Source organism: Rhinolophus sinicus, linkage group LG01 (genome assembly GCF_036562045.2).
Source record: "Rhinolophus sinicus isolate RSC01 linkage group LG01, ASM3656204v1, whole genome shotgun sequence".
NCBI classification, from domain to species: domain Eukaryota; kingdom Metazoa; phylum Chordata; class Mammalia; order Chiroptera; family Rhinolophidae; genus Rhinolophus; species Rhinolophus sinicus.
The window spans coordinates 68,347,080-68,359,897 of record NC_133751.1 but is presented as its reverse complement, the minus strand read 5'-3'; the positions used below and the strand labels follow the sequence as shown (position 1 = coordinate 68,359,897).

The 12,818-nt window shown below is 34.6% G+C and overlaps 1 protein-coding gene across 4 annotated transcripts in view; it reads left to right on the top strand.

Annotated features, from left to right (window-relative positions):
• The window catches only part of GRAMD1C (GRAM domain containing 1C), an 86,551-nt gene that overhangs the window by 31,685 nt on the left and 42,048 nt on the right, over window positions 1–12,818 (top strand). For all 4 annotated transcript variants that reach the window (XM_019734875.2, XM_019734876.2, XM_074331682.1 and 1 more), the window contains one exon: window positions 946–1,026. In XM_019734875.2, the coding sequence (XP_019590434.1) occupies window positions 946–1,026 (81 nt within the window). The remainder of the gene's footprint in view (window positions 1–945; window positions 1,027–12,818) is intronic.

Here is a 12,818-nt window from a genome sequence, read left to right as displayed (position 1 = left end):
TTATTATTTTATATTTTGCTTTATTAATATTATATAGCAAGATTTCAATTTATTAATTGGAAAATAGCACTTTAACATCTTTGTATGAAAAATGTAAGAACCCAAAATATTATTTGTTTGACATTTTATTTAATAAGTCAAACATAGAACTGAGTTTTCTCATTCCTAAAAGTAACCATTCAATCATGAAAAGTCACTAACTAGGGGATCGGAAGGGACAATACACTGAGACACTGTATTTAGTGCTGCCATTTATCATATTTTCTCATAAAAGCCTATTTTGAAATGTGACTTGCAAAAATCACTTAAATGCAGTGGAAAAGATAGGTCTAAAGGCAAACATAAAATTATAGATTGAAACATGCTATTTTTCTTTTACAGCATTCAAAGTAAAGTTTAGTGTTAATATGGGTTTTTTTATATCTATGATTAATAGAGGTTAAGTATTTCTGGATTGTTTTAGAAGACTATGAAAGATGATATAATTTTAAATTAAGATCTTAAAATAAATCTATCTCTGAAATCCACTGTATTTTTTTCTTATTCTTCATTTATACTTGTCTCAGGTGGCTTCCAAATCATATCTCTTTGCAAAGTTTAGAATAAATAAAATTTTAATATTTCTCATAAGTTTATGTAGATGGATTTTCATAGGTAAACTACGATGAAAATAAGTAACTGCTTATTTCAAGCTCCTTTCCCTAGTAAATATTGATATAATTGTATTTTCTGTAAGATACAATTTTGAAAGACACCTTGTTCATGCACCAATTACCTGTTTTTGTTGTCTATTGTAGCAAAGAGTTAAACAAAAATAGTATATGAAGTAGGCAGTGGTGACCTACTAGTTTGCTTTGACTATACCAAGTGCCAGCAGACCTTTGTGACAGATACTTTCCTCTTTTTCTAATGACACTAAAATTATCCTATTATGTTTGTTTTCAGTTTTTCTTTACATCTTTTGGTGCCAGGGATAGAAGTTACCTCAGTATCTTTAGATTGTGGCAGAATGCACTATTGGAGAAGGTAAGTGTTCATACTAGAGGCAAGTGTTTGTTATAATAGTAACCTCCCAGTGTGTACCTAAACAGCATTTGTGAATTGAAAAACTCCTTTTTATTTTCTGGAATTAATTTTGACTAGATTATTTAAATTCCAAGAAGAAACTTGAAGCAAAACAAAATCCATAGTTACAAGTTAAGATGTTAATTGTAATCCCCAGGGTAACCACCAAGAAAATAACTGAACAAATATAGTAAAAGAAACATCAAGAGAAATAAAATGGTACACTAGAACTATCTATTTAACACATAAGAAGGCAGTAATGGAGGAATAGAGGGGCAAAAAGACATAAAACACATAGAAAACAAATAGCAAAATTGCAGACATTATATTAAATCATTAAACGCAAATGGATCAAACACTTCAATCAGAAGACAGAGATAGGCAGAATGAATGAGAAGAAAAACCATGATCCAACTATATGATGTCTGTAAGAGACACATTAGATTTAAAGGCACAAACAGATGAAACATAAAAGGACAGAAAAATAAATACCATGCAAACAATAACTAAAAGAGAGCTGAAGTGACTATAGTAATATCAGACAAAATAGATTTTAGGATAAAAATTAATAGAGGCAAGGAAGAATTTTTTTAAAGAATATTCTATAATAATAAAAGGATCAATCTATCTGGAATTCACAGCAATTATACACTTACATGCACCTAATAACAGAGCTCTAAAGTACATGAAACAAAAACTCGCAGAATTAAAGGGAGAAATAGATAATGCAATAATAATAGTTGGAGCTTTCAGTACTTCACTTTCAATGATGGCTAGAACAACCAGACAGAAAATCAACAAGGAAATAGGAGACTTGGACAAAACGGTAAGTTAACTAGAACTAAAAGACATTTATGGGACACTCCACTCAAAACAGAATGCATATCCTTCTCAAGTACACATGGAACGTTCTATAGAACAGACCATAGACTAGGTCATAAAACACGCCTTAACAAATTGAGAAGGACTGAAATAATACAAAATATGTTCTCTGACCACAATGGAATTAAATTTGCAATCAGTAACAGAAGGAAATTTGGGAAATTCACAAAAAGTAGATATTAAGCAGAACACTCCTAAATAACCAATGGGTGAAAGAAGAAATGGGTGAAAGAAAGAAAAAGATAGAAGGAAAATTAGAAAAGACTGAGTTAAGTGAAACAAAAAAAACACATCCCAAAACTTATGAGATACAGCTACAACAATGCCTAGAAGGGGATTTATAACTATAAACACCTATATTAAAAAAGAAGAATGATTTCAAATCAATAACCTAACTTTCCACCTTAAGAAGGAAAAAGGAGAGCAAACTAAACTCAAAGCAAATAGAAGCAAGGAAATAATAAAGATTAGAACAGATATGAATGAAATACAAAATCGGAAAATAGAAACAATCAACAGAATCAAAAGTTCTTTCTTTGAAAAAATCAACAAAATTGACAAACCTTTGGCTAAATTGACCAAGAAAAAATGATAGATTAAAGTTATTAAATTCAGAAGTGAAAGTGGTAACATTAGTACTGACCTTACAAAAATAATAAAGGTTCATACTATGAACAATTGTATACCAACAAATTAATTAACCTAAATGAAATGGACAAAAACCTAGGAAGTCCCAAACTATTGAAACTGACTCAAGTAAAAATAGAAAGTCTGAATAGACCAATAACAGGAAAGAGACTGAATTAGTAATAAAAGATTACCCATAAACAAAGCCCAGGCCCAGATGGCTGCTTTGGTGAATTCTGTCAAATGTTTAGTAGAATTGACACCAATCTTTCACAAAGTAGTCCAAAAATAGAAGAAGAGAGAACACCTCCCAACTCACTATGAGGTCAATATTACCTTCATATCAAAACCAGACAAAGAACGTCACAAGAATACTACAGACCGATGTTTATGTTCATTGTGTCTATGGATATAGAAACAAAAACCCTCAACAAAATGTTAGCAAATCATATCCAGCAATATATAAAAAAGGTTATATGCCAGAACTAAGTGGGGTTCATACAAGATTGGTTTAACCTATGAAAATCAATCAATATAATAAACTGTATTAGTAGAATAGAGGACAAAAACTGCATAATCATCTTAATACAGAAAAGCATTTGACAAAGTCCAACATCCTTTCCTGATAAAACAAATAAACAAATTAGGACTATCAAGGAATTTCTTTCATCTGATAAAGCTCACCACTAACATATTTAATGGTGAAAGACTAATGTTTTCTCCCTAATGTCAGGAACAAGACAAGGACGTCCTTTCTTGCCACTTCTATTCAACATTGTATTGAAGGTTCTAGCCAGGAAAGTTAGGCAAGAAAAAAAGGTAAAAGACGTCCAGATTAAAAATGATGAAATAAAACTATCTCCTTTGGAAGATGGCAATATATGCCAATAAAACTAATACATTCAGCAAGGTTGCAGAATATATTATCAAAATACAAAAATCAATTGTATTTCTTTATGCTCACAGTGAACAATCCAAAAATTAAAACAAAATAAAACAGTTCATTAACAATAATAGCAAAAAGAATAAAATACTTGGGAATAACTTTAACAAAAGAACTATAAGACATGTATACTGAAAGCTACTAAATATTGTTGAAAGAAATTAAAGAAGGCTTAAGTAAATGCAAAGAATCTCATGTTCATGGATCCGAAGACTTATATTATTAAGATGGTAATACCCCCAAGTTGATCTGCAGATTTAATGCAATCCCTATCAAAATCCCAACTGGCATTTTTACAGAAATTGACAAGTGTATCCTAAAATTCATATGGAAATGTAAGGTATCCAAAATAGCCAAAACCATCTTGAAAAAGAACAAAGTTGGATGAGTTAGTCTGTTAGGGCTGCCATAACAAAATACCACAGACTCGGTGTTTTAAACAACAGAAATTAATTTTCTCACAGTTCTGGATGCTGGAAGTTCAAGATTATGGTACTGGCAGGGTGAGTTTCTGCTGAGACCGCTCTTGTTAGCTAAAGCCTTCTCACCGTGTTCCCACATGGTTTTGGTCTGTTCATGCACACTCCTGGTACGTCTTCCTCTTTTTATATGAATAGCAGTCCTGTGGCATTGGGGCCTCACTCTTATGACCTCTGTCTTAGCTCAGCTGCCATAACAAATTTTTATAGACTGGGTGGCTTAAACATCAGAAATTACTTTTCTCACAGTTCTGGAGGTTTGAAGTCTGAGATCAGGATTCCAGCCCGCATGGTTTAGTTCTGGTGAGAATACTTCCTGACTTCACAGTTGGCCCATTCTGTCTGTCACCTGATATGGCAGGGAAAGAGAGAGCAGAACTGATCCCATCATGAGGGCCCCACCCTCACACCTTATCTAAACCTAATTATCTCCCAAGGGCCTCATTTCCAAATAACATGGGGGTGAGGAGTTCAACATAAGAAATTTAGGGGGATACAGTTCAGTCCATTGTAACCTTATTTAATCTGAAATTCCTACTTAAAAGTCCCTATCTCCAAATATGGTCACTTTGGGGGTTAAGGATTCAGTGTATGAATTTTGGGAGATACAATTCAGTCCATTACACTGGAGGACTTGATTTCAGTGTTTACTACATTTCTTGATTTCAATGTTTACTACAAAGCTGCAGTAATCAAGGCATAGACTTACTGGTGTAAGTCTAGATGAATGGAACAGAATTGAGAGTCCAGAAATATGCCAAAACAATTCAATGGGGAAAAAATAATCTTTGCACCCAATGGTACTGGAGCAATTAGATATCCACATTCAAAAGAATGAATTTTGACCCTTACTTTATGCCATATACAAAATATTACTCAAAACGGATCATAGACCTAAATGTAAGATCTTAAGTATGAAACTTTCAGAAGAAACCGTAGGTATAAATCCTCATAATTTTTGGATTAGACAGTGGTTTTTTGGATATGACGCAAACGCTCAATTGATAAAAGAAAAAATACATCAATTGGACTTAATCAAAATTAAAAAAAACTTTTGTGCTTGAAAGAGTCCATCAAGAAAATGAAAAAACAACTCATGGATTGGGAGAAAATATTTACGAGTTATATTTGTATTCAGAATATGTAAAGAACTCTTACAACTCAACAAGAATAAGACAACCGATTAAAAAACAGGCAAAAGATTGTCCAAAGAAGAAATGGTCAATAAGCTCATGCAGAGATGCTCAATGTCATTAGCCATTAGGGAAACACAGACCAAAACCACAATGAAATACCACTTATCACCCACTGGGATGGCTAAAATAAAAAGGAAAATGTTGAGGATGTGGAGAAACTGGAGCACTAATACACTGCTCTGAAAACTGAAAAGCAGTTTGGCAGTTTCTTAAAATGTTAAGTATAGAGTTACTATATGACTCCACAATTCCACTTCTAGGTTTAGAGAATTGAAAACATATGTTCACCAAAAACTTGTACTCGAATACTTACAGCATTATTCATAATAGCCCCAAAATGGAAACATTCCAAATGTCCATCAGCTGATGAATGGATAAACAAATGTATATAAATCAATGAAATATTCAGCAATGAAAAGAGTGAATTACTAATACATGTTACAACAGAGGTGAACCTTGAAACATTATACTATGTGAAAAAAGCCAGCCCCAAAGAACACATTGTATGATTCTATTTTAATGAAATGTCCAGAATAGGCAAATTCACAGAAATACAAAGTAAATTTGTTGCAAGGGGAAGGGAGGAATGAGGAGTCACTACTAGTGGATTTGGGTATATTCTGGGTCAATGATGAAAATGTTCTAAAATTAGTGGCGATAGCTGGTCAACTCTGGATATGCTAAAAACTTCTAAATTGTATACTTTAAAAAAAGTAAATTTTATGGTGTGTGAATTATAGCTCAATAAAGGTGTTATTTTAAAACATGACTTGGGGAGAGTGGCGATTTCCAGTTGTAAGAAAGGCTCCTTTGCAGCAGGAGCTTAAACACCGCAGGCCTGGACTTTTCCTCCTCCCCTTCCCATTCCCCAGCCAAGCCTCCCGCTGGAGTGACAAATTGTGGCCTGGGGTTCCTGGCGTAGAACGGCTTTTGAACTTTCAATTTTCGGGCAGCTGTTGAGGGCAGGGTCTTCCGCTACTCGGATGCTTTTACTTTCTGGGTGTGGAGTGGACGTGGAGAAGTTGCCTGGAAGTCCAGAGATGGACCAGACAGAGGAAAGAAGCGGGTAGAGGTGGGGCCTTGCCAAGCCCAGGCCCTCCTTCCTCCCTAAGGGAATAGACAAGGCTGGCTGCGAAGCCCCAAGTTCAAGGTCTCCCCCGCCCTCCGCCCCCATGAGTCTTTCTTGCCCTTTGGGCGCCCTGCCGCCCCAGAGCCCTACGCGCATGCGTCTGGCCTGGGAGATACTCAGTGCAGCGCACCTCCGGGGCAGGGACCCGTGTCTCGCAGCAGCCACCTGCGAGGCTTGAGCCGCTGCACACACACAAAGACCTGCGGCCCCACAACTGTACGCCGCAGTGCCAGGTCGCCCTACGGGAAGTCTCCCTCCCCGACATCAGGCCTGTCACGTTCTGATGCGTTGTCATACTTACAATGGGCTTCTCTTACTGGCATAGGCTGAAAACTCCAGTGTTGCCCTACAGTGCTGGCCAACTCTACCCCCAAACCCAAGTTTCTTCCAGTGCTCTGGAAATCCCCCAGGTGCATTCCCTCATTTTAACAAGGAACCAGAGACTGCTACTGCAACCTACATTTATTTGATTATGCGCTGGTTCGGTGTTCTCCCAAAATCAGATTTGCGCTTGTCATGAGTAAGTGGGGATACATCCTTATGAAAACGAATACCTCCAGGGAAGTCATAAAGTTTAGGTTTACAGATGAGCCAAGAGAGAAACTGCTATCTGAACTTTAATGTGAAAAGAAAAAGCTCTTTGAAGTAGAAGAAATAAAGAGATTTCCAGGATACTTCTGAGGCCACCATAGCTGAGAAACACTGCATCTACTCCTGGGAATAAAATATAACCCTCTTTGAAAAAAATCCTGATGTCACCTGTGTGCTTGAGGTGTACACGAGGAATATCACCATCTTTACTGTAGTTGTACCTTTAAAATCTTGGGGTAATTTGGTTATCTTTAATATTGAATGTGTAACTCTTTAAGAGGACACTATGCTCATTTTAGGAAATGGAATGGTGACCATTTCTACTCTGTACTAAGACAAAAAATCTATGTTTAAGTATACAGTATGTGTTATTATATTAAGTACTCTACAGAACTTAATGAAAGTTGAAGGTGAGATCTCAATTTTAAACTGTTCTAACTGGAATTTAATTTTTACTTTTCAATTTTAGTTGACATTCAGTATTATTTTATATTAGTTTCTGGTGTACAGCGTAGTGGTTAGACATTTATATAATTTATGAAGTGATTTCCCCCAACAAGTCTAGTATCCACCTGGCACTATACATAGTTATGACAATATTATTGACTATATTCCCTATGCTTGTACTTTATACCCTATTATTATTTTGTAACTACCAATTTGTATTTCTTAGTCCCTTCAACTTTTTAACCCAACTCCCCCAACCCCCTCCCATCTGGTAACCGTCAGTTTGTTCTCTGTATCTATGAGTCTATGTTGTTTTGTTTTGTGTGTGTGTGTGTGTGTGTGTGTGTGTGTGTGCAAGTGTATGTGTTTTGTTCTTTAGATTCCGCATATATATTAGATCATATGGTATTTGTCTCTCTCTGTTTGACTTAATTTCACTTAGCATAATACCCCCTAGGTCCATCCATGTCTTCTCAAATGGTAATATTTCATTTTTTATGGCTGAGTAATATTCCATTGTATATATGTACCACATCTTTCTCCAATCATCTATTGATGGGCACTTAGGTTCTTCCATATTTTGGGTATTGTAAATTGTACTGCAGTGAACTTAGGGGTGCGTATATCTTTTTGAATTAGTGTTTTGGATTTCTTCAGGTAAATACCCAGAAGTGGAATTGCTGGGTCATAGGGTAGTTATATTTTTAATTTTTTGAGGAACATCCAAACTATTTTCCATAGTGGTTGCACCAATTTGTAGCCCCTGCAACAGTGCACAAGGGTTCCCTTTTTTCCATATCCTGGCCAACACTTGTGTTTTGATTTATTGATGATGGCCATTCTGACAGGTGTGAGGTGATATCTTATTGTGGTTTTAATTTGCATTTCTCTGATGATTAGTGACGTTGAGCATCTTTTCATATATCTATTGGCCATTTGTGTGTCCTTTGTGGAGAAATGTCTATTCATGTCCTCTGCCCATTTTTAAATTTGATTGTTTGGTTTTTTTTGGTATTGAGTTGTATGAGTTCTTTATAAATTTTGGATATTAACCCCTTATCAGATGTATCATTGGTGAATATCTTCTCCCATTCAGTAGGATGTCTTTTTGTTTTGTTGATGGTTTCCTTTGCTTTGCAAAAACATTTTAGTTTGATGGAGTCCCATTTGTTTATTTTTCCTTTTGTGTCTCTTGCCCGAGGAGATATATCAGAAAAAATATTACTATGGGCAATGTCAAAGAGTTTTCTGCCTGTGTTTTTTTTTTTTTTTTAGCAGTTTTATGGTTTTGCATCTTACATTTAAGTCTTTAATCCATTTTGAGTTTTTTCTTGTGTATAGAATAAGAAGGTAGTCCAGTTTCATTTTTTTGGCACATATCTGTTCAATTTTCCCAGCGCCATTTATTGAAGAGACTGTCTTTACCCCAATGTAAATTCTTGCTTCCGTTGTCATAAATTAAATTACTATATAGACGTGGGTTTATTTCTGTACTCTCTATTCTGTTCCATTGATCTATGTGTCTGTTTTTATGCCAGTATCCTACTGTTTTGATTACTGTGGCCTTATAGTATAGCTTAATATCAGGTAGTGTGATACCTCTAGCTTTGTTCTTCTCTCTCAAGATTGCTGTGGCTATTCGGGGTTTATTATGGTTCCATATAAATTTTAGGATTATTATAGTTCTGTGAAAAATGCCATAGACATTTTGATAGATTGCATTGAATCTATAGATTACTTTGGGTAGTATGGACATTTTAACGATATTAATTCTTCCTATTCATGAGCAAGTTATATGCTTCCATTTATTTGTATCTTCTTCAATTTCTATCTTCAATGTCTGATCATTTTCTGAGTACAGGTCTTTATTTCCTTGGTTAAATTTATTCCTAGGTGTTTTGTTTGTTTGTTTGTTTGTTTTTATGCAACTGTAAATGGGATTGTTTTCTTAATTTCTCTGATAGTTTGTTATTAATGTATAAAAATGCAACTGATTTCTAAATATTAATTTTGTGTTCTGCTACTTTACTGAATTCATTTAGTTCTAATAGTTTTTTAGTGGATTCTTTGGGATTCTCTATATATAGTCTCCTGTCATCAGCAAGTAATGACAGTTTTACTCCGTCCTTTCCAATTTGGATGCCTGTTATTTCTTTTTCTTTTCTGATTACTGTGGCTAGAACTTCCAGTACTATGTTGAATAAAAATGGTGAAAGTGGGCATCTTTGTCTTGTTCCTCATCTTAAGTGGAATACTTTTAGCTTTTCCCATTGAGTATGATGTTAGCTGTGGGTTTGTCATATATGGCCTTTATTATGTCGAGATGGTGTGTCATTTAAGTCTGATGTTTCCTTGTTGATTTTCTGTCTGGAATATTTGTCTATTGGTGTCAGTGGGGTGTTAAAGTCCCCTACTATGATTGTTTTACTGTCAATCTCTCCTTTTATGCTGGTCAATATTTTCTTTATATACTTAGGTGCTCCTTTGTTGGGTACATAGATGTTTACTAGGGTTATATCCTCTTGTTGGATTGATCCCTTTATCATTAGGTAATGTCCTTCTTTGTATTTTATTATAGTCTTTGTTTTAAGGTCTATGTTGTATGGTATAAGTATTGCCACCTTAGCTTTTTTTTTCGTTTCCATTTGCATGAAATGTCTTTTCCATCCCTTTACTTTTAGTCTATGTGTGTCTTTCGATCTGAAGTGGGTCTCCTGTAGACAGCGTATGTATGGTTCTTGTTTTCTTATCTGTTCAGCTACCCTGTGTCTTTTGATTGGAGCATTTAATCCATTTACATTTAAAATGATTATTGATAGGTACATAGTTATTACCATTTTGTTATTCATATTTATGTTTTTTCTTCCCCCTTTTTCTTCTTAAAGAAGTCTCTTTAATATTTTTTGTAATGTTGGCTTGGCAGTAATTTTAAACATTGTAGAATTCACCTAGGAGGAACTAGAAAACAAAACAAAACTACCCTTCCTGTATTTTCCTAGTGATTCTTGAAGGATATTTTTTAAAACATAGTATCTATAACCATAATAGCAACTCCCACTTGTGAGGTATTAGGTGCCAAGTACAGTGCTAGGTGCTTGGTATAGTTTTAATATTGTCTGTAATTTTACAAGCCTCAGTTGCCTCTAGGTTTTAAACTGATAAAGCCACATTGGTAAGTTTTCTAGATCTTTTGTAATAACTATTTTTTTAAAAAAGAAGAAAAAAACAAAATCTATAAAATATACAGCGTAACTACAAAATTCTGTAAAACAATGTAAGTTATTTGAATACATTTTGTATACATTCAAAACATTTTTAGAGGATAAAAGTTCAGAATATTATGTTTATGTTTACTTGTAATTAGGGAATCTGAGAGTAAAAGTAAATATGTCTTATTTTGCTTACTTCTTACATGAGAAGGCCTTAAAGCAAATTAATCTAGAAAAAATATTCAATTAAGGTAAATACAACAAAATTATTTTAAAATTGTGTGTGTGTTTGTGTGTGTGTGTGTGCATGCGTGCTTTATTTCTCTAATAAAATAAATTCACAATAGAGTAAAAAAGCTGGAGGCAAATATGGTGCCTTTGAGAAAGAATGTTTCTAAAAGTACATTTTTTTCATTCATAGGTTTCCGCTGAAGCATTGCTTCAGAAAGGACAGTTTATTTCAGATATTTGACTTACTTTAACATAAATCCTCAATGTTTAGACATGTGTTTAAACTGTCACTATGGTCATTCATGTAGTAATTTATAACACTTTAGCTTAGTTCACAAATTTTGAGTTTAGCACCCTTTTTCTAGACATTGAGTATCTGGGATTTGTGAGGCCAGAGTATAGTGGCAGCTCCATTCTTTGTTTTCTGTCTTTTGTAAAGAACTGTGCAGTCATGGTTTAGGAGAATTCTCTAAACCCTTCCCCACTGCCCCCCTCAGCAATTTTGTTTAAGCCCCTCCCGCACTTCCATGTTTTATAGCAGAGCCAAATGGTCTTGCCACGTGGTTTTGTATGATTTGCAAGGGTAGGAACGGTTGTACATTTTTAAGTGGTTTTTTAAAAAACCAAAAGAAGGATAATATTTCATAACATAACTATATGAAATTCAAATATCAGTGTCCATTAATAAATTTTTATTGAAACACAGCCACTTATTTGTTTATGTATTGTCTATGGCTGCTTTCACACTACAACAGCAGAGCTGAGTAGATGAAACAGAAACTGAATGGCCCACAAAGCCTAAAATATTTAACACTATGACCATTTACAAAAACAGTTTTTTGATCTCTGAATGATACTGCAGCCAAATTTATCATTTAAAAAAAATGTATACTTGCTAATATTAGCTTCCTGCTTAATACCACTTCCTTTGGAATAAAAATCAAAAATTTTCTGTAGGTGCCACATGATCTGGCCCCAGCCAACCACTCCTGCCTCATCTCAGTACACTCTCCTTGTTCTTAAAGAGTCTGCTTTTTTTTTTTTTTCTGCACTAGGTCTTCAAATGGTCTTTTTGCCACCTCTACTTCTAACTGAAACTCATTAATAAAATGAGTCAGGTCGATTCTTTCACCTTCCCGTAACATCTTGCACTTCTCCTTTATAACACTCATTACAATTCTAATTCTTTGTTCCATTTCTTTCTCCTTGCTTGACTGCAAAGACCTTGAAGGTAAGGACCATGTCTGTCTTATTCATTGTTTGTCCAGTGACAAGCTCAGTGTTGACTGTATAGCTGGTTTGGCATACGTCTTGGTTTACCCAGTACAGTTTGGGTCTGTCTGGATGCATGCCTATGTCAATGTAAATATTAATAGCACCCCCTTTATTCTCCAAGGTATGCCAGTTATAACTTACTTGGACAATAAGTTATAGGCCTGTGTTATACATAGCTAATGCTCAATAAATACCTTTTGAGTGACTCAATTTAGTTGAATCTTAATGAGTTAGACTCCAGATAATCATTCCACTTAAGTAACAAGACATTTTCAATTCTCTGCTCAAGGAAAAGGCATAGGATGGGGAGAAAAAAAACAGGCAGGAATTTAGTTGCAGAGACAGCATTCAAGATACGCTCTACGTCCAATGTTTATTTAACTAAATTTCTCAAACCTATCTATTCCGTGAGAATAATGATCATCTTGAAACACTAAAGTATCCTCGACTGTCAAAGAAATCTTATATTCTTTATACTTGAATTACTAAGATAATAGGATGTACATGCAATATAAGGTTATTAATTTTAACAAGGCTTAAAACTTAAAAGGTTTTTTTTTTTGTTTGTTTGTTTGTTTGGTTAAGGCTCAGTCCTTAATATTACTCTTTTCATGATCCTAGTGATACTGTCGTTGTATTATTGGATCTAGGTTTACTGATACTAATAATATAGGCAGGATGTGTACGGAATCAAAATGTCCTTTTTGCATTTTTTTTTTTTTTCAGATGATGGTGGCCTCTCTT